The sequence below is a fragment of the Epinephelus lanceolatus genome, chromosome 1 (assembly GCF_041903045.1).
Source record: "Epinephelus lanceolatus isolate andai-2023 chromosome 1, ASM4190304v1, whole genome shotgun sequence".
Classification (NCBI taxonomy): Eukaryota; Metazoa; Chordata; class Actinopteri; order Perciformes; family Serranidae; genus Epinephelus; species Epinephelus lanceolatus.
The window spans coordinates 27,058,107-27,082,651 of NC_135734.1; the positions used below are offsets into that span (position 1 = coordinate 27,058,107).

Genomic DNA, 24,545 nt, shown 5'->3' on the forward strand with positions numbered 1-24,545 from the left:
GCCCAGAAACGTCCCGAGCACAGAAAATAAAAAATACACCGCCACACTCCTCTAGTGGGTCGTAAGGGATGATTGAGAGGGATTATGTCTGTATGAGTCTATACATTATTTTTTCAGGAAAATTCTGCATAGTATATCTTTAAATATGGCTCTCTTCCATTTAAGTGTCCTAGTAAGTGATGACAGTGCACACGGACAATATCATGACCCCGAAACTGAAGCAGCTAAATAAAATTCATCCATCCTTAATTTGATAATTTACACCTGCGGCTTTCACAAGTCAAAATGGCTCCTGTGCAAAAAGTCGGTCCAGTGTGTGACGCCAACACCACAGCCTGTGGGCTCTCCTCCTGGTGACATTGGCGGGTCAGGCAGCTCATGTGGTTCACCTGGGCTCTTGGGCTATATGTGCTTAACCTCCTCCTTTTCTCTCTGGTGTCCACCCTGCATCTGTTTCTTTTCCTTTCGCACCATTCAACACCTCTACATGCCCTACACAAAAATGCATGTTTTTTGGTGATGTTTAGAACATCCTAAATCTTAGTTAAGTTTAGTTTAATCAATTATTCTGTCCTTAAACTTATTGTTTGTTTGAATGTACAGTGTATTAAGCAATCTGTTTCAGTATTGTAAGTAAACAAGAATAAGTAAATCTACATGTTAATGATAAAAGACATAATCAATAAGAGGATCATTAAGTAATTGATGCTGATAAAATCTAATCAGTCCCAAGCCCTTGTTGTTTGAGAGGCAAATCAATGTTCTTTCTTTAAAATTCAACAAGGGGGTGGGTTACAATTGTTTTGTTTTTTTTTAATATATGCTCGCTGTTTTGTGATTCTTTCACATCATCGGCCTGTGAAAGGAGGAGACTTTGCTCTTTTGTATCTCTACACCGCTCTTATGAAAATGGTGCATTGCTCTTCAAGTGAAACGAGTTTCTTTTAGATTCGGTCTGTGATAGGCTGTATTCTGACTTCATTCACTGGGCAGTGGGTGTAGCAGTGAATTTCCATAGTAGGCTACTGGCTACCTGATTACCATATTCATTGCAGGGCTTTAATTAATCTGACAAATGCAGAGGTAAAAGCTGCAGTCCCTCAGCTTCAGCGGCGCAGCCAAAGCTCGCCTGAAAACAGGGAGATAAAAGGAGTGTGGCGTGGCTCCTGGCCTTATCTGCTTTGTGTTCCAATCAGCCACGTTATTAATCATCGACATTAATTAGAGCCATTAATCACGATTCAGAATAGATGTGTCTGTGTTTGGAGGGCGGAACAGGGATACCGCTGGAGCGTTTCGACAGGCGACACACCTCCCAAACGCTCAAGTATATTTGACTGGAGTGTGCTGCTTCTTATGATTAGCTGAGAACATGCCGAGGGTTGTACTCCAACACTTCCTGTCACTGAAAACAAATGTGGCTTGTAAAATGAAAGTTTTCCTAATGTTCTGGTCAAGTGGAGTCCTTCAGTTAAATGAAAGCAAAGTGCATCTGCGATATCCGAGAAAGTCATTATTTTTATGTCACATTAATCAATAAATGAATCATTTTGTGAAAACTCATGAATACTCAACAGCATTGTCACAAAATCAGTAAACAGTAAAGAAATATTTTGTTGATCTCCTTTGTTATGCACATAACTGGATTATTAGTGTCCAAAGTGCCAGGGGCCCCCCTGGTCTTCAACTGCAAAATGTCACTCAAGTTAAGCGGCACTGACCAGGAAGAGACCCAAAAAGGCCACAAAAAGATGCAAAGGAACCGCAAAGAGACCCAAAAGTACCGTAAAAGGGGCAAAGCAACCAAAAAGAGACACAAAATGACTACAAGACAAAAATATCCTCAAAGAGACACAAAACAGACACAAAAAGATGCTAAATTACCTTTAAGAGACACAAAATGACTACAAAAGACACAAAATTACCTAAGATACAAAAATGATTACAAAGAGACACAAAACCACCACAAAGAGACAAAACATTACCTCAGAGCCACACACTGACTGCAAAGAGACTCAAAATGACCTCAAACAGACACAAAATGACTACAAAGAGACACAAAATGATTATAAAGATACACAAAATGATTACAAAGAGACTTAAAATTACCTCAAAGAGACACAAAATGATTACAAAGAGACATAAAATTAGCTCAAAGAGACATGAAAATGACCTCAGGGCCACAAAATGACTACAAAGAGACACCAAATTACCTTAAAGAGACTCACAACAACTACGAAGAGACACAAAACGACTACAAAGAGACTTAAAACTACCTCAGAGACACAAAATTACCTCAAAGAGACATAAAATGACCTCAGTGATACAATATGACTACAAAGAGACACAAAATTACCTCAAAGAAACATAAAATGTCCTCAGTGATACAATATGACTATAAAGAGACACAAAAGGACTACAAAAAGACACAAAATTACCTTAAAGAGACTCACAACAACTACAAAGAAACACAAAAGGACTACAAAGAGACACAAAATTATCTCAGAGACATAAAATGACCTCAGTGATACAATATGACTACAAAGAGACACAAAATTACCTTAAAGAGACTCACAACAACTACGACGCGACACAAAAGGACTACAAAGAGACACAAAATTACTTAAAGAGACTCACAACAACTACAAAGAGACACATAACAACTACAAAGAGACTTAAAATGATCTCAAAGAGACATAAAATTACCTCAGTGATACAATATGACTACAAAGAGACTTAAAATTACGACAAGACAAAACCACAAAAAGATAAGAACTACAAAGACACAAAAAAAGCAGCAAAGCCACTACAAAGTCTAGGCGTGTTGCTCCTATGTAGCAGAGGTGGTGGGGCCTTTTGCCTTTCTATACCCAGTGCCCACTGTCTCATAGTCCGCCCATGGTTATACATTATGTCAGTAGAATATAGACCGGGAAGATTTGTGTTTGCACAGCATCTCTATTAAACTGACAGTCACAGATAGAGTGCAGGCTCGTGCAGAGAGGTTTACTGTACCGGAACTTACATCATTCAGGATCGTGAACGCCTCAGCCAGAGCTTCACCCAGCAGCCCGATCCCTTTGGCAAACAGCTTGTCCAGATGTTCACGGAAATGCTGGCAGATAATGACAACAGTAGAAAAGAAAGGTTTGAAACATTAATCACACAAATTTACCCGATACGATCCACTTACAGTCATCACATGTCAGTTTGAGCTCAACTCACATCTTTATTGGTTCTGTCGGCTCGGACCAGCGTGCCATTCAAACAAGGCTCTACGTAGTGGATCTCCTGATTATACTGAGGACACACAACATTGAGACAGATTAGTGTTTTCCATGAGCTGAGCTTCAGTTATTTGAAATATTCTAACAGGCATGTCTTTGGTTAAAAACTATTTGTTAAGATAAGAGATAATAGACTGAGGTTACAGAGAAATAGGACATCACTATGCACAAACGAAAAAACGAAAACAAAGCTGACAGTTTGGTTTAACTTACTGCAATGATGTTGAAAAAGTCGTCATCTCCAAGTGTGTCTAATATGGAGGAGACAGTCTGCCTGGCAATGGTCAGCCTCAGTCCTTTCATGCTCCCACTGACATCGACCAAGATAACAACGTCCTTCGGAGACGTTGCTGCCTGAATGTACCTGAAATATGGCGTCACATTACAACAATTGGATACCTTGTTGCAGTACTAAGAGAAGAAATCGAAATATTTGCAACAATATGATGCAGCAACGAGAGGAGTGCATTTTGTTTGGTAGTTAGAGGCTTACCACTTCCTGTTTCTACAGTCAAAGCCAATGACACCATGTTCATCTGGATGCCACTTTACACCTGTGAAACAGATCAGGAAGTAAATCAAGAGAACGTATGAGAGAAGGTAACAGAAAATAACATTTCACAGTGGATAAACACAGGCAAACTGTCGCTGTTATACAGTATATGCTGTGTGGTTGTATGTATGAAGCTGACTAGGCTTTTAAAAAACACCAAAAACAAAACATATTCACAAAGAGGTTGGCAAAAATACTTTATGTTTGAAAGGCTGTGGCTTTGCAAACTGACGACCAATGATTTTGTTTCAGATGTATTGAGCCTTGTAGTCAGTGGTGAAAGAAATGATCAGATCCTTTACTTAAAGGGGAAGTGACAACACTATAGAAATACTCCATTATAGGTAAAAGCCCTGCATTTAGAGTTTTACTTTAAAGTACAAAAGTACCAAAAGTATCAATAGTAAAAAAGGACTCACACAGAGTGGCCTCAGTCAGTGCTGTATCATTATTATAACCTTCACTTTGGAGGTTATGTTTTCGTAACTCTCAGACCTCAGGTTTTTTTTTTTTTAACATTATGTTTGATTCTTGTTCATGTAGGTTTTAGGGAAATACTTAAGACTTGAGAGGTTTTAACATGTAGGCACTGGCAGTACTATAAAAATATACTATGCAGGATTTTCCTAAAAAAAAAAAAAAGAGTGTGAAAACTCATACAAAAGTAACCCCTCACAGTCATCACATATAAAAAAGGTAGTGTCTAGGTGCCAGAACATTAGCGGCAGGTGTCTGAGAGACACAGCGCAGAAAAAAAACACAAAAAAAACAAGTACACATACAAAAAATAATAATAATAATAGTCGCTGAAATCCGGTGCTTGGGCATTGACTTGCAAAGTCAGAAACCAATGAAAATAGGCGTCCATTTAAACCTAACCATGTGCTTTTGTTGCCTAAACCTGACCATGTGCATTTGTTGTTGAAGGAAAAAACATCAATTTGTGACGTAGTGCGTTTATTTTGAAAGAGACTGTATGTAAACGGTAAATTTCCTGTGTAAACGGAAGTGTATTTTGAAAGAAGAAAATGCATGTAACAGGCAGAACTTGACACAGTGTCCCAGAATGTCGGCAACCAACGCACCCAGGGTACCTTGCATGTCGAATCTGGACGTGGAAAGTCCGTGACCAAACGTCAATACGAATGTGTTGAATAGCGAGGCAAAACACCACTTTCACTCACAACATGTAACACAACAGTAACTGACATTCCGCATAGTAAAGCTTTAATGTTGTAGTTGATGAAGGTGCTATTTTACACTGCTTTCTACTCTGTTGGCTGATTTAACCAACAAAATGCATCATATTTCATAAACTCATTATATGTTTTGTAAAGTCTTAATCAGAAAGGTAAAAAGAGCAGTATTTCCCATTTAAATTCAATGGAGTACAAGCGTGAGGCAGTATAAAATGGAGGTAAAGTTCAAGTACCTCAAAATGTAACTTAGGTAAAGTATATGAGTAGATGTACTTAGTTGCTTTTCACCTCTGCCTACAGTATAAGCCACATATTAAGGGCTCTATCTGTCATTAAGAGTTCAGTGAAGTGTAATTTTCAAATAAAATTAAATAATGAATATATTAGCAAAAGGATGTTGTTAAACACTGGTGAAAGAAATCTCTTTTTATGATACATTAAACAAACAGAGTCCATATCTGTATTAGACTATCATCAGCTGTATCTCATCTCTGTAGCCTCACTGCAGCACTGCAGTTTCACATCACTGTGATGGTCTGATAAGTTTGGCTGGATCCAGCAGACATGCACTGTTTCTCAGTACGACTTTGGACCCACACGGGCAAATTCTGATTAATTACAGTCTGTATACATGCATCCTCTCTGATGGTCTGTAAAATTACAACATTAACCAAATTACCCTTTTAGTAATTCTAAATCATTTGTTCTGATCTGGGGTTTTTTCCTGCCCTGACGGCTGATGGCTCCCTTGAGACAAGCCTTTCTTTTCCCACACACACACACACATATATAATCTCACACACACACAGGGACAGACAGCGAAATGGGACGACAGAGTGGCAGCACTCACCGGGGTACTGCCTGAAGAATCCCTTAGCGCTCCCAAAGTACTGCCAGATTAGTGTTGGGTCTCTTTCAAAATTATCTACAAATACTTTATTGAGAGCCTCGGACCAGTAAACTCCGTTCACTATGTCAGGATCTGAGGAGGATGTGAGCAAACACACAGAGAGGGGAGAGAAGAAGAGAAACAAGTAAATTAAACGGTGATAATAGTAATCATCCTGGTCACCATTACTGAGAGCACAGTTGACCTTTGTCCCTTATTGACCCCCCTGAAGGAGATACAATGCCTGTGACTAAATCATCCCCTCCCCTCCTCCTGCTGGACGAGCCTCCCTTTGTGCTGTGAACAGAGAGTTATGGGGAGTCCATTATAGCCAAACAAAAGCAGCCCTGGTGATACACAGGGAGAGGTGACACTCTGTTAAAAAACAAGAAGCGACTGAACAGCTAGCGTATGACAAACATCTTTCCCACCATCCCCCTCTCTGCGCTCTTCCCAGTCTCTCTGAGAGCTCTGCAGTTGCTTTTCCTTTATGTCTGGAACACTATCGATCCCCCAACTCCACTTCACCCAGCCTGTGACACTGATACAGCTTCACCATTTCTCACTTTCACCACTTACTTTCCTCCCTCCTCCTCCTCTCCTCCCCGTTCATCAGCTCACAGTAAGTAAATAATGCTCACATAATCCGGACTGTGCACATGCTGCGGGCTGAGCTCTCACCTTTGTTGTACATGTTGGTGGGCACCTGCACCACGCTGAGGCTCAGGTTGACTGAAAGGTTATTGAAATGGTCATTGGGCTCCAGGAGGAACTCTCCTCCCAGCTCTACGTTATTCCCCTCCTCGTCCACTTCATTGATCAGCACAGCGTTGAAGTACTCGTACTGGGGAGAAGAAGGCATACGGCAAAAGTTAGCTGTAATAAAACTATTAGAGCAATGTGTATATATTAAAGGATTGATTAAAATTCCTCAAGTTGAGCAGTGTTTTTTTTTTGGTCAGTCAGTACTTCTAAAGACGTTTCAGTCCCCAGATTTAGCTGCAGAGTGAGTGCTCCTCACTCTCAAGCTGCTCTCTGGTACAGGCAACTGAAAACCAAGACCCAAGGTGAGCCTGACGCCCCTTTAACACTGCCTGTTCAAGGCAGGATTATCGCGCCATTATGCCGCCTCGCCATTCTGTACATAAGATACGAGCAACAGAGTTGTCTCGCCTTTAAGCTGCCATGGGACGTAGTAACAGTGCTGAAACAGCATCTGTGTAAACAGTACAGCTGGCAGAATGGTATCATGGCCATGACAGATGTGATGTTTTGATGTGTTGTGTGTGCAACCCACCCCGGGAGATTTAAAAAGCAGCCAGTAGCAGTTAGCAGCTAACTTAAAGAAGAAAAACAGTGGTGGTAAATGTCCACAAATTGGGAAAACAATAAGCCAAATAACGGAGAAGGTAAATGACTGTTATTGCTATGTTAATGCCACTGTTATTGTTTATAAAGTGCTGCCAAGAGGCTGATGCTGTTGTGTAATAAATCACGCATGTCGTGCCTCTTTTGGTTAAGGGATGCCGGCATGCAGTCTACAATCACACACTAGAGTGGGATGATGTCGCCATCGTTTGGTTCTGTGTTAAAATGCGAAGTAGACATAAAAAGGGACTTAGTTACGGCCCTATAGTGCAATCTCCGTGTAAAAGGGCTTGACTGAGTCGGAGGCAGCTGCCTAGAGGAGTAGAGACTTTGCCCGGTCAGGCTCGACAATAATGGTATCCTCTGCCTTCTGCTTACAGGTAGTGAATTTACAGCTCACAGCAATTTAGTCCGATGCCGTGTTCTAACCCACATTAGCTCAGGGAGCTAACTTGCCTTGTTTACTATATTATGTGAATGTCACTGTCACACTGAAACTCTGTTTGGAAAAATGGAAGGAATAGTTTAATATTCATATTGATCAGCCAAATCCAATTCAACTGATATAATTCTGAGTCAGGTACAGCCCTAAAAACTAGTGCCCATATGGATATTGAAAACAATTTTCTAATTGTGGCCCCCTGGCTGTTTTTAAATGGCTTGTGGGTTGTCTTTTAAAATATACTAAATGTTGTCCGCCACACAATATTGGTTAATTAAGTAAGTTCACTTTTTCTGTTCACCTCATGATAGTGGGACGATCATATGCAGGTGGACCTAATGCGTTTTCATAGACAGTAAACAAGCAAGCAAACGGTTACCTAGCAGCAGACATTTCCTGTGAGGTAGCTTACATGGCCACAGCAAACTAGTGTGAAGTCGACAGCAAGGGCCGTCGAATACTTTTTCACTGAATAAGGAAACTATTTCGTTTGTCTTATTTGCACGTGGCTTTTTTTTCCAATAACCCATATGAGGCAAAACGAAACTGGCCCCCAAGTATTTCACACTATCTAATCTAGCTCCTATTGCAAAAAGTTTGGAGACCCCTGAATTACAGCAACCAAAAACTGCATGCATACAGGAATATAAATACTGTTTTACAAAAGGCAAACTTGAAAAAATGTGAACTAATCCTTTAAGGGGTTAGATAAATTTTCCTTATGCAGGTTATGTCTTTCAGAAATCCTAAGTAAAAAAGGACAGAATGAAGTAGTGCAACAGTGAAAGTGTCACAATAACACCAGACTTTGGGCATCAAACACTTACTTTTTCTCATTCTGGTGAATTTTTATGCACCAATTTATGCATTTCCTGCATCAATTTAATGTGTTAAAGTCTTTAATTTCTTCAAATTAAAAGTCCTCTGTTACTTTCATGTTTATACTGGGGGGACAAATGCACATGTTTGAAATATTTAGGGAAATGTGGCCCCTGTGTCCCTCCTAAAAAAGACACCTACGCTATTTAGGAGCAATTTTGGAGATCAGTGTTTTGCTCAAGATCACTTTGTGGCAAGAAGCAAGCAGGGATAAATCAGTCTGCTGTGCCACCTCAGCTACAGCTACTCAAAATTAAAAACTGGTCTTTTCATTAAATATAATAACAAGTTTGCATTTTTTTGTGGATTTCTGTTTAGTTGTTGCAGTTTTAAATGTTCCCAGTGAGTCAAACTGTGCATTAACTACTGCAGTTGTAATCATCACTGGTCACTGGGGTCTAAGAAGGACCTGGACGTGCAAAGAGGACTTCATGACTGCCAGTAAAGGGTCTGGCCTCCCTTTGCTGAAACCCAACAGTTTGTCTGTCCTGTCCTTCACTGCCTGCCGCTGCAGAAGAAAGACTACCTCATCCTCTGTGAGCGGCCTCTCTGTGGCCTGTGGTCCTTATTGTCTGCTCTGAGAGAGAGAGAGAGGGAGAGAAAGAGGAGAGATGGAGGAGTGATGGACTTTACAGCATCACACTCGGGGGAGGCCGCGCGGGCATCACCATCAAGCAGCCCCTGACAGCTCATACCACGCCTGAGCAGCTCTCTGACGAGCTGCGGCAGGGCGGGGTGGGGGGGTAGAGGAGATGGTGGTGGTGGTGGGGTGTTGCTGCAGAGAGGGAGCAGCAGGGGAGAGAAACGTGCACTCTCAGCAGAACTGATAGTGCTGTAGAGAGGCACGTTAACCACCAGGGTTATTACTGTAGAGCAGGCCGTGGGACACTGCAGCTCTCTGAGACGCCCCACTGACTCTTACACCACTGCAGTTAGCTGTAGGCCCCGACTGCAGAGATCTGCCCTCCATTACAGGCTGCTGGGCCTTACTGTGTACCCACACAACAATATCTGGAGATGGTGGGTCTCGATAAGCTTTACTCTCCTATACACTGAAGGTTTAACAGGCCCTGACTCTCACTGCAGCTTCATGGAGTCAAAACTAATCTGTTCTTGCCCTGGTGTTACGGATCACATCGTTCATGTGGACATGATTGAAATGTTAGGTTACAGTAATATGTGATCAATAAAAAACATTCAGCATAGGAGCAAAATAAAGTGTGCTTTTCACCATACAAATCAATTAGAGTATTACTCTGTAGCTTCATTTTGTAACAGTGTTACTGGGTCAACTCAAGTTTTTTATGGTTTGAAAAATGACCATGGTAGCAGCAGCAAATAAAAAACTAAATTATGTGGATTTTAATATTTTCAAACATCCTTTTATAATCATTAATTTGTATTTTCTAATACAAGAAATATGAAATACACAGCAAAAAAAGGATTACTAAATGACACTATAATTTTTATTTTTTACTTGTGCTTCAAATGTTTCTCAGTCAGTCACAAAAACAGAAATTTAGTCCTTTATCTTGACAAGGTATTTGCAGAAAGATTAAGTTTTGAAGCACACAAACAACATTTAAAGAAAACTATTTTAATATTTTTAAAATGGCCCATATTTTAAAAAATCTACAGGAGGCTTTTTCTAGGATCTCATAAAGGAAAAGCTCTGTTCGCAAACACTACACCAAAGCAACATTAAACTTAACACATTTTTTTAACTAAGAGCCAAGTCTCTGTTGCTCCATCCGACCTGATCCGCACACCCTTGAACCACCGACTATACGCTCAGGTCAATGCAAAACACCGGACTGTCCTGACACGAAGCAGCTGAGATAAGAGCCGCCGGCTTATCTCATTGTGGTCAGTGAAATGGTGCGTGAAAAATGTGCGGTGTCAGGGGAGGCGAGGCTGGCTAAATGATGCCACAAGGAGTAATATCATGACATCACATCATTATCACAGGTGGATATTGAATTTTCCTTATTATTTTTTATGGCCTTTAAGATGAAATGTCAGTGATAGGCCTGGATGTCAACTGCTCGAATAAAACTATTCAAATGAACTTATTAAAAGTATAGAAGATTTTTCCCATATCATTTCTAATATACATATAAAACCATTGATGTGTTAAGAGATAGATGTTTGTCTGTGGCAAAATATAAAATGAAAGCCACTGCATCTATCATAAAATTATGTCAAGTTTACAGAAACATTAATGAAATATTTCAGAAATAAAAATAATGCAAATAATTTAATCAGATGTGTTTTTATATATTTGTGGAGTCCATATTGTTTAATTTAAGGATTACTGGTTTGAGAGATAACAAACTGTCTATGAAGTGGAGAAAATGGGCACTTTGTTTTCTTACAGAAATATATTTCATTTAAAAAAATGCAATGAAAACAAGTCCCACACAAGCATTAATCCTACATCAAAGTGCATTTTCGTACTAATCTTTAAAAGACCAAAGCCACACTGCAGATGCTATAGATGCATTAAAGTTTTGGTGACATATTTTCAAGGATAATAGTGGGGAAAAAAAACAATATTTCCTTTATTATTACTTAAAAATAGCAGTGGTATTTTCTCTTAAAGGTGTTAAAGCTACCTGCGTTCTTCTGTCTGTGTGAACAGCAGAGAAAGTGGCAGGGAACAAGGTGACTCAAATGTATTCCTATGATGTAAATGCTACTATTAACTGTGAAGTGCTGCCGTTATTTCAGTGTTTTGTTGCTCGACTGGGTTTCCAATCTAGAGCCATGAAAGTGAAACAATGCGCCGCGCAAAAGAGTTTCATTTATCTTTGTCCACTGGACAGAAAGAGGGAGAGGGAGAGAGAAGGAGAGAGAGAGAGAGAGGGAGAGCTAATAAACGACAGAAATACTGCATTCCCTCTGCAGACACGGAGGAAGCTCAGTGCGCCCTGGAAATCCGCAATGAGAGCCGCTAAATAATGTCCTGGAAAGAGTCTGAGCACATGAGCACATCCTGTGAAATAGCATTAAAACTCGAAGCGATGCAGGCCGACTTCTGTCTCCCATTTTCCAAGTCCAGTACCTCCTGATATCGAAATATTTAACCATGCATTATAACCTCAAGCACAGCCTTTTATTCTGCATGCAACACCAGGACACTCTCCACTTCTGTACTGTACTGAACTTAAAGGCGCTGCAGCAGCTCAGTCCTGCTCTGAGTTATGACAGCATGGCGCCGCAGCCTTCAATATGTGCGGCATTGCTTATCAAAGAAGTATTATGTATCAAAGCGCTGACAGGACATCAGTGTGAAGGACGATGCCTACGCAATTAAAGACTTTTAGGGCCTATTACCCTTCTCTCACCTTGCAACCCAGCCCAACTAAAAGTGATTCATCCTGCACAATGACACACCACATTTTTAATAATTATGTTCCTCTTTTTCTTTTCCTTTCTTTCCTTTTCTTTTGTCCGGGACAAACCTCACCTGCAGGTCGGGATTATCCTCATGCTGATGGTGCGCTTCTTCTGCAGCCTCCACCAGCCGCTGAGAGGAGGGAGAAAGGTTACTCAATAAGTGTAGTGTGACATGTTTAAAATAAATGTTAATGACCATATTAAACATGCATATTTTTTTAAACTTCATAAAGATTTCTAGTGAGCCCATTTATTCCCAGAAGTTTATCCACACTCAGACTTGCTGTTTGCACATTGCTCTGCCTCTCTATTATTTTCAAACCCCAACAAACGTCATCCCACTGAGGAGGAACATGATGGAGGGCCACTGCCAGGCTTTAGATTAATCTTTGGATGAAATCCATATCCAGCTTTTGCTTTAAGTTGAACTCAATAATAAGATCTGATGCCAGTACTCTCTCTCCCTCCTTGGCAAACCCTGATAGTATTTTTTTTTAAAGGGTAAAAAATATGCATAAAATGTGGGCCACTACTGTGGAGTGCCGCTGTGAGATGATTGATGGAGGCAGGTTGGAGCAGGATTTCATGCCGTGTACCAAAAGCAGCGATGGCTTCTGTAATAGCCTAACTCCACTTCTGCAAAATGTGCTTGGTTCTGTGTTTCCGGGGGAAATGCCACCCAAACATTACAGTCCCTCTCGCCTTCGGAGCCAAGCAGGTAATTAACATCTGTCACACGTGTCAAAATAACTGCTATATAAACACAACGGAGGCGGTGGTGGCCAAATTCAATTGACCCCCATGGCGAGATCTCATGTTGTCAGCACTTGGCAAATAATAACAATAATAAAAAAAACATCATGTAATAAATTTAATGTTTTGTGATTTATAATAGAGAATACAGTGGTGGGCCTGTGCATAATTTTCCTTCTGTAGACACCCGACCTCTGCCGCTTTATTGAGGTCACTGCCTCGCTTTTCAATTTGGTGCAAAAGTGATGACGTCATTATATTAGAATTTATCACACCTGTGCTTTATTTATTTATTTATTTTTCTCGTGTATACTGTTTCACATAATTAAAAACAGGTTTTAATATCTTGATGCATCTCAGGGAGTCAAACTGCGTTTATTAAATTAAGCGCTGTCCTTATTGGTGTAATTTCCAGGCTGAGGTGTCATGAATTGTCGCACACATGGGATCAGGCGGCGGGAGATAACCCTTATCATTTCCCAGCAGTCCCTGCGAGGTGCAGCATTAAAATGGTTACAAGCTCCTGTGCGCTGAGGTCGCAGTCAGGCTGCTGCTGTGGGGCTGACAGCAGCTCAGGCCTGGACTGTAATATATTACATGAAGGGCCATATTACAGACAAACCTTTTGCATTAAGTACAGATTTGGTCTTTCAACATTATACAGCAGTCTAATCTGCTCAGTTTAGGGAGTGTACGAAAATTAGGCCTATTGTAGGGAGGGGGGCATGCTTGACTTAAAAAAAATAATACCCTCCCTATTTATTAATAATATCTTATATCTAAAAATAATACAACAGAATATTTGAGCAGTGTACAGTTACAAGAGGGGTTTTAATCAAGTTCTTCCCATTTGATTGGACCCCTAAAAAGTGGGCGGGTTTACATTTTAGTTCAACATGGAAGTTATAGCAAAATCCAGCCCTGAGTGCACTGTTGGCTCCATAGACTTCCCTTGCCACTCCATCAGAAGGAGGACAAGGGAGCGATGAATGAATTAGACCTCTGCCATGTTGTTTTAGTAATAAAAACATAGATTTCGCCCACTGATATCCAAACACATGTCTCTTGCTGTCTCTCTCCATATTGCTGTTAGCTACAACTCAAACAGTGAAGTGTGGTTTTGATTGGTTGAAATTTGTAAGCACCCCTGATTGCAAGATGAGTCATCAAACAGTTGAAACCAATTTACTTAGTTTTACAGAAAGAGAAAAAAACATGGAGTTTAATGTAAAAATACTCTGACACTGATTTTCTTTTACACAAAATTAAAACTTCCATTTCATGTGGATATGTTAACAAAAACAATAATTTCCACATAGCCACCAAACTGCCCATTAGAAGAAGAGTTATCGCCTGCGAAAAATTTGGCAAACTCAACAAAATGCTGCCCAGATATTCCAGAAATCAATCAATGATTATCAATCTTCAGTCATGTGCATTATCAGTATATCCCAAACTGTGCAGTATGTATACATCCTACGTGGGATAATGTGAATTCAGCCATTCTGCCTTCTATTTATTATCATATCACTGTTTTTACTGATGCTTCTTGTTTGCACTTTCCTGTTTGCTGCTGTAATGATGCAAATATCTTATCTTAGAAACTATAGACACAAAATTAAATGCTTTTTATTGCACATGTTTAATATTGTTTACCTACCCTGGTGGCCTCTGCTTTTTTCCGAAACACTTCCTCCATCTTCACAGCCAGGTTTTTGACCAGTTTCACACCGTCAATTTCTTCCACTCTGACTGACTTTTCAGGTTCTTTATATTTCTGAAAATAACCAGAAAACAAAAATGTGGCATCGACAGAGAGGTCGGCAGTAAATCATAAAACACTGGCTGCAGGAAATCACACTGCAAACCTTCTGAACTCACAGGGTTGATAAACTTATTTTGAGTGTCTTAAATGTCCACAAATTCATTAAGATAATCTTTTCTGTGTGTGTTCTGCAACATTTCAGAGCACCGTTGTTTGACTCCAGAGAGATGGGGAATTGTTAAACAAGGCTTATAAGGCTTCACATGTTGGCTGACAAGCTGCATGCAGCCAGTCTCAGATGAACGCTTGATAAAACCCTCCCTGCAACACAGAATGATTGATAGTCTTTATCCTGTCTCAGTCATTGGCTGCACATGCTGCTTCTTCCTCCGTGATTGGCTGAAGATGGCCATGTTGGGTGGCCGGGGGGGTTGGGGAGGTGGGGCTGGATCCGAAGGCTATGCATGGTAAGAGGGTAATTGAAATGGAGTCAAAGCACAGGAGAAAGATAATAACGTGTCAAGCTTGGGCGATTCTGGGTAATGAACTACACCTCATATAATGCTGATTCTGCTGTATGCACAGGACCTCCAGTGATACAGAACAAAGCCCGCCACAGCTCCGAGGAATATAACATTACATAATCCCACACCTGCCTGGCGCACACACACGCGCACACACACACACACACACACACACACACACACACACACACATGAACATGCCAGATAAAAACAAAAAAACTGATCCTCTCAGGTTGTCCAGTCAGCTACATCACACACACTTCCAATAACCTTATCTAAAAATAAACACAGGCCGCGTCGGGCTCATAGCACATATTCAAACATATTACACATTGTGTGGACACAAAAACACACACACACCAGTACATGAGGCGACAAATTACCTACTGAAAGGAAGAGTGTGGGTTCGCAGTGGAGCAGAACAGTTCATTTCACGCCTGTCCTCCTCGCCTCAGCACCCCGAGTCCCCCAGTCCCCCCCTCCTCCTCCCTCACACTCCCCCAGTCATCAAGAGGAGGTTAAGCCCCATCCATCAAAAGCACTGATCATGATTATTGATTAGAGTAATGACCAATGCAGGAGTGAGGCTGGGAGCCCGAACAGTCCCGGTGTTCCCCCCTTTCCAGAAATCTTAGTGAAATCGGGTAATTCACCACAAACGCATCTAATGATCAGCCTTAATGACCAGCCCCTAACGACCCGTCAGCTCCCTCACAGCTCACTGCTTTGTGCTGACTGGCTCGGCACAGCTCTCTCCAGACATGCCTCCATGAACAGGAACACGAGCAAAATGCTTACATACACACAAAGAAAGAGAACAAATCTGCAGGGCATGTTGCAAAAAGAAAATGTGTACAGAGATGAATATTTGGTAACAAATGGAAGGACAGAGCTTCAGCTATCACCACACTTAAAATCTTATCTTATATCAGGGAGCTGTCACCTCAGTGCAAGGAGGTCCGAGGTTTGGACCCAGGAGCCGCTTTCTATACGCAGTTTGAACGCTCTCCCCATATTTGCGTGGACCTCCTCTGGTTCCTCCGCTTTCGTCCCACCCTCCAAGACACGCAGCATTTTTAGTCCTGCTGCCCTTGGTTGAAGCACCGGCCTCAGAACTGGAGTTGGTCCCTGGACGCGGCGCTGTGATAGCCCAAAGCTCCTGAAACAGTGAGGATGGGTCAAATATTGAGGATTAACAAACATGACGGGGACTCATGTTGTAACTGCAAGAAGAGAGTAAAGAGTTTTTATAGACACAGGGATCACAGTGACACAGCTGAAAATAGTCAATGCAGGATTTATACTGTATATGAAATAAATGGAAGCCATGTTCACTCAAGGAGAATAGAAACCACAGTGCAGTCCTGTAACAAATACACCTCTGAAAATTAAACTTGGGTGTCTGAGAGATGTTAATTCAATTTTGCTGTCATTTTGTGGTGCTCTTGAACTTAAATGCATCATTAGAAGGTGTCTCCAAATTTTTTGATCTTCAGGGACCCCTCTTCTATCATTGAGTGAAGTCATAGTAAGTCATATTTTATGGATATTTTGTACTATATTAAATGCATAACAATAACAGTACAGAACAACTGATAAACTTCACAGTTAACCCAAACAGTAACTGCAGGACGTTTGTGTAAAACAAGTGATTCTGATCAATTTTGAGCAGATTATTTCTTGTAGAATTTTGCATCAGAGATAAGTTTTCCTGACATTTTTGTACAATTCTCTGTATTTTTTTTTTAAATCAACCATACATGCTTAACAGGCATCTTGTTTGACAAATTCAGTGTTTTCTTCTCCCTGACATGTCGACATTGCTCTATTTGCTCTTTAGTTGGTTTAACTGCATACTTTTTTAATGCAGGACGATACTGAGAGTGGAGGCTCTGTGAATATAACTTGTGCTCAGGTCTTCATCGTGCCCTTATCCTGTGGGATTTGTGAGAAGTTACGATCTTAAATAATAATCTAAATAATTTCATTTAGTTTACTTAACAGAAATAAATGAAATGCTGAGAAAAATGCCTGCTATTTTTAGTCGTTTATTTCTTAAAGTTACCTTAAATCTCTTTAAATCAAGAAAGGCCTGTGATCCTTCATGAAGTTTTGGTGACCCTTAGGGAGTTTAGGACCCCCAGGTTGAGAACCAGTGCTGTGAGTAATTGACACAGCATTGAAAACACCTTTCACTACAATGCCATAAATTCAACACTACACCACAAAGCCTCACAACAGGCGAACAGCCAAAACAGAAAAAAGTTAAAACAGGATATTTAAGGTAAGGTGTTATTTATTGCATGTTGGCTGTATTGTAGTGTATTTTACAAAAACCAGGATTTAAACCCAACATGCATTTAGTGCAACCTGCCCAGCAAAAAAAGAGTTTTAACTTGCTGACGAGACAGAAAAGAGACGTGAGACAATTGAGTCTGCAACCTTCTTAAAAAGCCGTTATTTATTCTGGCTATAACCTAAAGTGCCAGTAACCTACTGTAAATGCCTGAGGTGTGATAGATAGATATGCAGGAACATAACCCTTCATCAGGGTGCAACTGAGCTTCTTGTGCATCCTCTGTTACAAACCCGTGTTATGTGGCCAAGCTTTTATCAGACCCACAGAACTTTAATTTAAATTCCAGCGCAGATCCCAGAGTTTTAAATATGATCTAATGTAATATAATACGTCAGGCTGCATTTAGTTTGCATGAAACAATGAACAAGATTTCCAGAACATTTACTTTTGATGTAATGAGACGGCCATAAAAACACCGTGTGCTGAGTTTGAATATTTCACATGGTCGAAGTATCATATAATCTGTTGAAATGAGTAGATCTTAATAAAAAACTGTCACAGAGAGTGGATGTATTTTTTTAAATGCAAGGCTTCTTAAATATGATAACATTACTTTTTTTTGCTTTTGTGCGTGATATTTTGTCCACTCCATATCTCCGCATTTTCTGTCTTTTCCCCTGTTTTGTAAAGTGAAAATTTCCTGACTTATTGACAAGGGCGTAGATTTCCTTTCAACATGGGGTGGGAGAAATGAAACTGGGGGTTCTGGGATCCTCCACTTGTACATTTTGATAATCAAACACTTAATTTCTGCAATCTGGTGATTTTTTATGCACTGATTTGTTCATTTTCTGCATCAATGTATGGTGCAAATGTACTGAATTTTGTCAAAATAAAAGTCTTTATTGGGGGAGACAAATGCACATGCTTTAAAATTTGAGGGGGCTGTATCCCCTGCGTCTCCTCTGAAATATACACCTATGGGGGAGAAATTTAAGGCTAATGTCTTTTAAAACGCCCTAAAATATAAATGTAATACGTGAACAAGTAACCTTTAACGCATCTATATATAAGTAAAGGAGACTTAAATCACATGATCAGCATTCTGATGAACAGTTCACCGTTCACCCACCTGACTCACCAGAGGCCTGCGTGGGAAAACAGAGCCCACCTTTGCCATCAAGTGGTCAGAAAGTTAAATCTACTGCACTGGGTCATCACTCAATTCTCTGCTGATTTCACTCGTCTTATCAACACCCCCCGCCCCCTCAACCTATATCGAACCCAACCACACACACACTTATTCAATTTGTCTCCTTGTCGCATTCATATCCAGAGGTTGAAACTCTTGACTCCAGAGAGTTAACTGGAGAGATGAGATGAGAGAGGAATCACAGCCGTGGTTAATGGGCCGTGTCAGGTACAAACACACACACACACACACACACACACACACACACACACACAGCTCTGTCCCTGCCAAACACACCTGAGTCTCCTCTAAAATAACGCATCAGCATTCAGCTGAGAGACATAAATGTCTCTGCATCCATTACACAGAGAATACAGCATTACATCGAACAATGTGTGTAACTACATGACCATCAGACAAGAGTAAAACATGCATTTGTGCTCACACCAGATGGGGAAATAAGACGAGTACCTTTTGCAGTAGTTGGGATCCGGAATATTTTGCAGAAATGGATTTAATTTCTCCACCGAATGCTGAAGCCCAGAGCTTTACGCTACAACACAAACAGACAAAAGGCAGTTTAGCCAAATGTGCATAAAAATGTGCAAAAGAAATACACAGAAAGCTAAAGGTTTGAATGAATTATATATAAGTAGCAGCCTATCTAAGTTATCGTCTAAAGTTTGAGCAGCACTTGGCCGTAGTTTTAAATCTCATGGTACTTTCTTCCTCCTGAACACTCCCTGTCCTCTTCTCACCCCAGCTGCTTTTAAATGTCTTCAATCTCTCTTCAGCTGTCATTTTCGTTAATCTTTTTTTCCCCGGACACCATCAGTCAAAAGATTATCGTCATGGCCCGGTGTCCCTGACCTTCACTCTCCTGACAGATGATTGCTTGTAATTCTGATGATCTATACTGTAGTTATTGGAGCTCCTTCTATTAAACTGTAAATGACTCTGGCTACGCATGGCAGCAAAGTCCTGTGCTTACAATGTAGGAGATAGTTGAGTGTAACCGGAGATGTAGATGCGGCTTTAAAGAATGTGGCCTGTTTTAAGGATTTGGAAATAAGGAAAACTAAATTTACAAAAGTATGTTTTAAAAAAAAAAAAAAAAGTGCAGTCGTTAAACCGTACTCATCTGTGGAGCGGACTTGTTAAAAACAGTTTAGAGGTGTTTCAGCAGCCTTTTTCCAAACACCTTCTAAAAGATCATCTTAGTAAATGTACTGGTTTGCAAACTCTTATTTATTTTTGATGTAATATTGTGGATTTTAAACTAAAATAACCATTTAAATACATTGCAGAAAAATACTCAAGATATTTTATCTTTTAAAGGTGCGCAATCTGGCATCTTTGAGGTTGTGCAGTGAGTTTAAAAATATCTAACTTGGAATGAGATTAACTTTTTGAACATGCATTTACATTTTATTTTATTTGGGATTTTCCATAGTTTTGTGTTTGAATTGTTTTAGGTAGAGGTAGGAAACAATCCTGGCCTGAATAAAAAAACAGTTCCTCAAGCAAAAGATTTTGCAATTTAACAAATCTACTGCTGCAGACACAATCTGACTTATAATGAAAATTGAGATTCGCCATAAGTCCATTACTGTCATGACATGTGGAGAATTGGAAATTATTTGATTACACTTGTAAAGGCCTGCAAAATTGTGAACTTTAACAACACACAGTTATCAGCAAAGTTTGTGAAACTAATCAAAAAATACCCCCCTTTATTAACTTGAATTATTATACATAGAAAGGGAAAAAAGATTGAGATAAAAGTGCCTCTAAAAATGAACCCTGAAAGATAGTAAAATGTCAATCTTGATTTTTGGCAGAATCAAACCAGTGGAGCCCAATAACACTTATTATTTCTGAACACAGAATTATTATTGTCAGTTTGTCAATTTATTGATTTTATATACAGTCATATAACAAATAAGACTGAGAAGAGAGTTGGGTGTAGCCTTAACCTCTTTGTTGCAGCAGTTTAATCAGCTTGCTGTATTTTGAATTCATCTAGCTTTTGTGATTTTTGTAATCATGCTGCTTTTCTGCTAAAATTACATCTGTAATTACTTGTTTCCTCCCCCAAAAACTACCACTCTCTGCCCTGTAAGTGATGAATTAAACCTGTAATACGGCCCAGACAGAGGTCTGATTAAATTAAACTCCACATCAGTCATTTTAAGGCAAACAGCCAAACTAAAATCAGATGCATTTGGAGATTTTCACCCCTAAAAAACCCAACCTATCAGAACCTGTAATCTGTTTAAACCTCCTTAAATTAAGTTACATCTGACCCAAAATGCCCATTTAAAAATGATACTCCTGCTACATGTCCTGCCTGTCAGAGATCTACACATCAGTAAATTCCATGTGAAACAAACTTGCAGAGCTGCCTCTCACTCACACAGACAGAGGGATCCCTTGCTGGGACCCCGCCACCTCCACCACGTTCAAGCCGACGAGGATCCAGAGCAGAAGGAAGCTGCTGCTGCTGCTGCTGCTGCTGCTGCTGCACGTGTGCGAGACCAGGATCCTCCAGTTCATCATCTTCAGATCCGCTTATAAAATATCTTCTGTACAGTAAAAAAATCCCGTCCCAGCAGCAGCAGCGTGCAGGACTGCTGGACCCCGGTGCACCGTCTCCAGCCGCGGCACTGCCAGCACGTCCCCTACTGTATTTGATAGAGAGAGAGAGAGAGAGAGAGAGAGAGAAGGAGGAGGAGGAGGTGGAGGAGGAGGAAGAGGGGGGGTTAGAGCATCACCCTCCAGCCTCCATACTCGCTGCTCATTCTGCCTTTCTCTGAGGAGGGAAACCCCTCTTTAGTCGGCTCTCTGCTGCAGGACGCACGGACCTTTTTTATTCCTGGAGACGCGTCGTCTGCATGTTTGCAACATGTACATCTCGCATCCTGAGGAGGCTGAGGAGACAAGGAGGGTTCCTCTCTTTTTCAGCTGAGAGGAACAACATGGACAGGTGTTACCGACCACAGAGAAACTGAAACATTAAATTCATTTGCAAAATGCTGAAAAATCAAACACTGAACTTTGGTTCTCCTCCGCGACGCGCTCACGTCGGCTGTTGAGAAGTTGTTGCATTTAACGCTGACGCTGCATCATACTGTACTTCATGTACTGTATTGTCCCCAAGCTCCACGATGCGCTCACAAAAACCTGCGGAAGCGTGTGTTTTTACTCTAAATGTGATCATGTAGCCCAGTGCATGGATGACACAATGGAATCTTAAGCACATTAAGGTTTAAATGAGAAGCACAGAATGAGGGGAGATTCCTGACCTAAGATGGCTCTGTGGGTGATAATGAGACTGCAGATATCTGGAGAAGGCGTCCGCACTGCCAGCAGCACAGTAAAGAAAAAAAAACGGTTTATCGTGGGAGTCATTTGGGTTTGAGAAGATATGTGCACACTGAGTGAAGATTATAAATACTATAAAACAACCACAATGAGAGAGACAGTGGTGAAATAAGTAGGCTATTTAAATCAGGGGTGTGAAAACTCATTTTAGTTCAGGGGCCACATACAGACCAATCTGATCTCAAGTGGGTCCAACCTGTGAAACCACTGCATAATAATCTATAAATACCAACCCCTTCATTTTTTCCTTTTTTTAGTGTAAGAAAATAATTCTGAAAATGTTCATCCATTTACAAAACACATGATGAACAGCCTGTGAACTCCTTAGAAAAATGTTCAGATTCAACAGTATGTCTCAGTTTTTCCACACTCAGTGCAGTCTACTAGTCATTTTCATCACATGTGCATTTTTTTCATAATTTTCCACTGAAGTGAAAGCTATTGAAGAAGCAGGTGAAGTTCTGTCAGTGTCTTTGCAGCAGGGATCTACTAATATTGTTATAATACATAAGTCTGATACATTTCTTTTTTTGTACTTAAGCTGCTGGTTGACAATATTTTGCACAATGTTCAATATCTTTAAATATGACCATAGCAGGTAGGCCTACTCATTGTTATTTCAGAGAGCTGTATTCTGGTCAGAGTGGAAAAGCCTCTGAGGCTGTATTTTACATAAAGTATCTGCTCACTGTTTAACTTGTCCCTGAAACCTCTCAGCCCTCACAAGTGCATCAATATTAGGTGTGAAAAGTCATCTAGTGGGCCGGTTCTGGCCCCCAGGCTGTATGTTTGACACCCCTGATTTAAATGATGTACTTGAGTAAAAGTACCACACTATACAAATACTGCATTACAAGTAAAAATCTTACACCCAAAATTTCACTTAGCCTACAAAAGTATTGGCAACAAAATGAAATTAAAAAAGTAAAATAGGCCTAATGCAGAGTGGCTCATGTCAGTGATTATTGTTATTGATGTATAAAAATGTAGCTTACTGTGTACTTAAATGCTGTACTTGGTCATGGTGGAGCTAATTCTATTTTTTTTTTTGGTAGTTTAATCTGCAATACTGGATCATATTGTATAAACTGATCACACATTTTTGTGTGTAAACTCCTAATCTGAAAAGTATTAATAACTATAGCTCTTAAATAAATGCAGTGAAGTTAAAAGTAGGCACTATTTCCTGCTGAAATGTAGTGAATAAAAGTATAAAGTAGCATAAAATGGAAATACTCAATTACAGTGGGCTAGTTGAGTAAATGTACTTAGTTACTTTCCGTTATTGGGGAGAGTACACGTGTAGGAGAAAATCTAGGAGTAGAATCTGCTCTTAACTTTGTGCTTTTGTCTATATTTGGCTGAACTCTAATAATTCTTCACTTTGGCCCATGACGTCACTCACCTGCAACTTTTCCACGTGGACCCCGCAGATTATTGCAGGTGTAGCATCTCTCCCGCGTGACAGGTGCAGAAACAACTCCTCCTGTATTGAGACATAAAGTTCGGGTGTGTGCGTCACATTCATCAGAGCTCAGTGTATAAAATAAGAGCGGAAGATGTTCCCACCGTCTTCTCTAAACGCTGATTAGGAAGCGATAATGATGTCAAGACAGCAGGCGGGTTGATGCACCATCCCTCCACCTCCTCCTCCTCCTCCTCCACCACCGCCACCACCACAGGAACCGTGTTTCCACTTGAAGCTTTTATTAGTTTAGTAATTGCATCGTACATCAAAGTTGTGAGGAGCGCGTACTGTCTGGGACGTGCCGATAAGGTGGCTGCATGTTGGATGACGGACAGTATCATCCCGTCTCCACTCTCACAGCACCGCCTCCCTCAACGCTTTAATTAACTATCGACGGAAAACAAAAGCAGCTCTCTGTCACGAGACTGAACAAAGTCCTTTACTTTTATTCGTCCGGTTCAAAACTGAGGAAATGTGTTACCTGCTTCCGGGTCACGTGTCCTTTTTACGCATGAGGATACAAACCACATTTTCTCCATCTGATTGTTTTTCTTAAATGATGTCATGACCTCCACCCACACAGGTCAGTGGGTCAAATAAACATGAGCAGACCTGTATGCATTCACCAGAGGTCAGTGGTTTGATATGGTGTATCTTGCTGCACTGTCAAGTGAATGAGTTCCAGCACGATGTTAATGATCTTAATGATGATTATAAAACCTGTAAAATATTCTGCTTTCACTAATAAATTGTTTCTGATTTTTGTTTTGTTTTTTTGTTTGTTTTTGTTTTTCCAGAAAAAAAAGTAACAATGAAAAGCAAATACTCTGTAAATATGCTTTTTTTTTAAGTTTAACTACTGGACACAAGATCTCTTTTGTCTTACTAAAAATATCCACTGTCAGTGTCTGAGCGTTTAAGGCAGGGGTCAGCAACCTTTAAAAGAAACAATTTTGGCCCAAAAAAGGTTAAAAAATCTGCAACATATACACTCACCTGCCACTTTATTAGGTACAACAGTACTTGGCCGGACTCTCTTTTGCCTTGGAACTGCCTTGATTCTTTGTGGCATACAGTAGATTCAACAAGGTGCTGGAAACACTTTAGGGCTACAACAACGATAAATGGAAATTAAATTGTTTAA

The 24,545-nt window shown here is 40.4% G+C and overlaps 1 protein-coding gene and 1 long non-coding RNA gene across 2 annotated transcripts in view; both read right to left on the reverse strand.

Moving 5' to 3' along the window:
* Nucleotides 1-21,540, reverse strand: part of LOC117257249 (voltage-dependent calcium channel subunit alpha-2/delta-3-like) — a 44,375-nt gene extending 22,835 nt beyond the window's left edge. Inside the window, exons 1-12 of the mRNA XM_078168469.1 lie at nt 21,414-21,540; nt 20,966-21,233; nt 19,021-19,102; nt 16,002-16,217; nt 14,430-14,546; nt 12,087-12,146; nt 6,610-6,772; nt 5,890-6,021; nt 3,781-3,841; nt 3,501-3,651; nt 3,226-3,300; nt 3,026-3,115 (exon numbers count right to left, since the gene is read on the reverse strand). Of these exons, the coding sequence (XP_078024595.1) occupies nt 3,026-3,115; nt 3,226-3,300; nt 3,501-3,651; nt 3,781-3,841; nt 5,890-6,021; nt 6,610-6,772; nt 12,087-12,146; nt 14,430-14,546; nt 16,002-16,217; nt 19,021-19,102; nt 20,966-21,108 (1,290 nt within the window). The 5' untranslated portion in view covers nt 21,109-21,233; nt 21,414-21,540. The remainder of the gene's footprint in view (nt 1-3,025; nt 3,116-3,225; nt 3,301-3,500; nt 3,652-3,780; nt 3,842-5,889; nt 6,022-6,609; nt 6,773-12,086; nt 12,147-14,429; nt 14,547-16,001; nt 16,218-19,020; nt 19,103-20,965; nt 21,234-21,413) is intronic.
* Nucleotides 21,541-21,852: 312 nt separating this feature from the next.
* LOC144464671 (uncharacterized) lies at nt 21,853-24,020 on the reverse strand. Its single transcript, XR_013492334.1, has 3 exons — nt 23,503-24,020; nt 23,339-23,419; nt 21,853-21,911 (listed from the first exon to the last, which is right to left on the reverse strand). It is a non-coding gene; the product is annotated as an uncharacterized LOC144464671 (long non-coding RNA).
* Between the last annotated feature and the right edge of the window lie 525 nt (nt 24,021-24,545).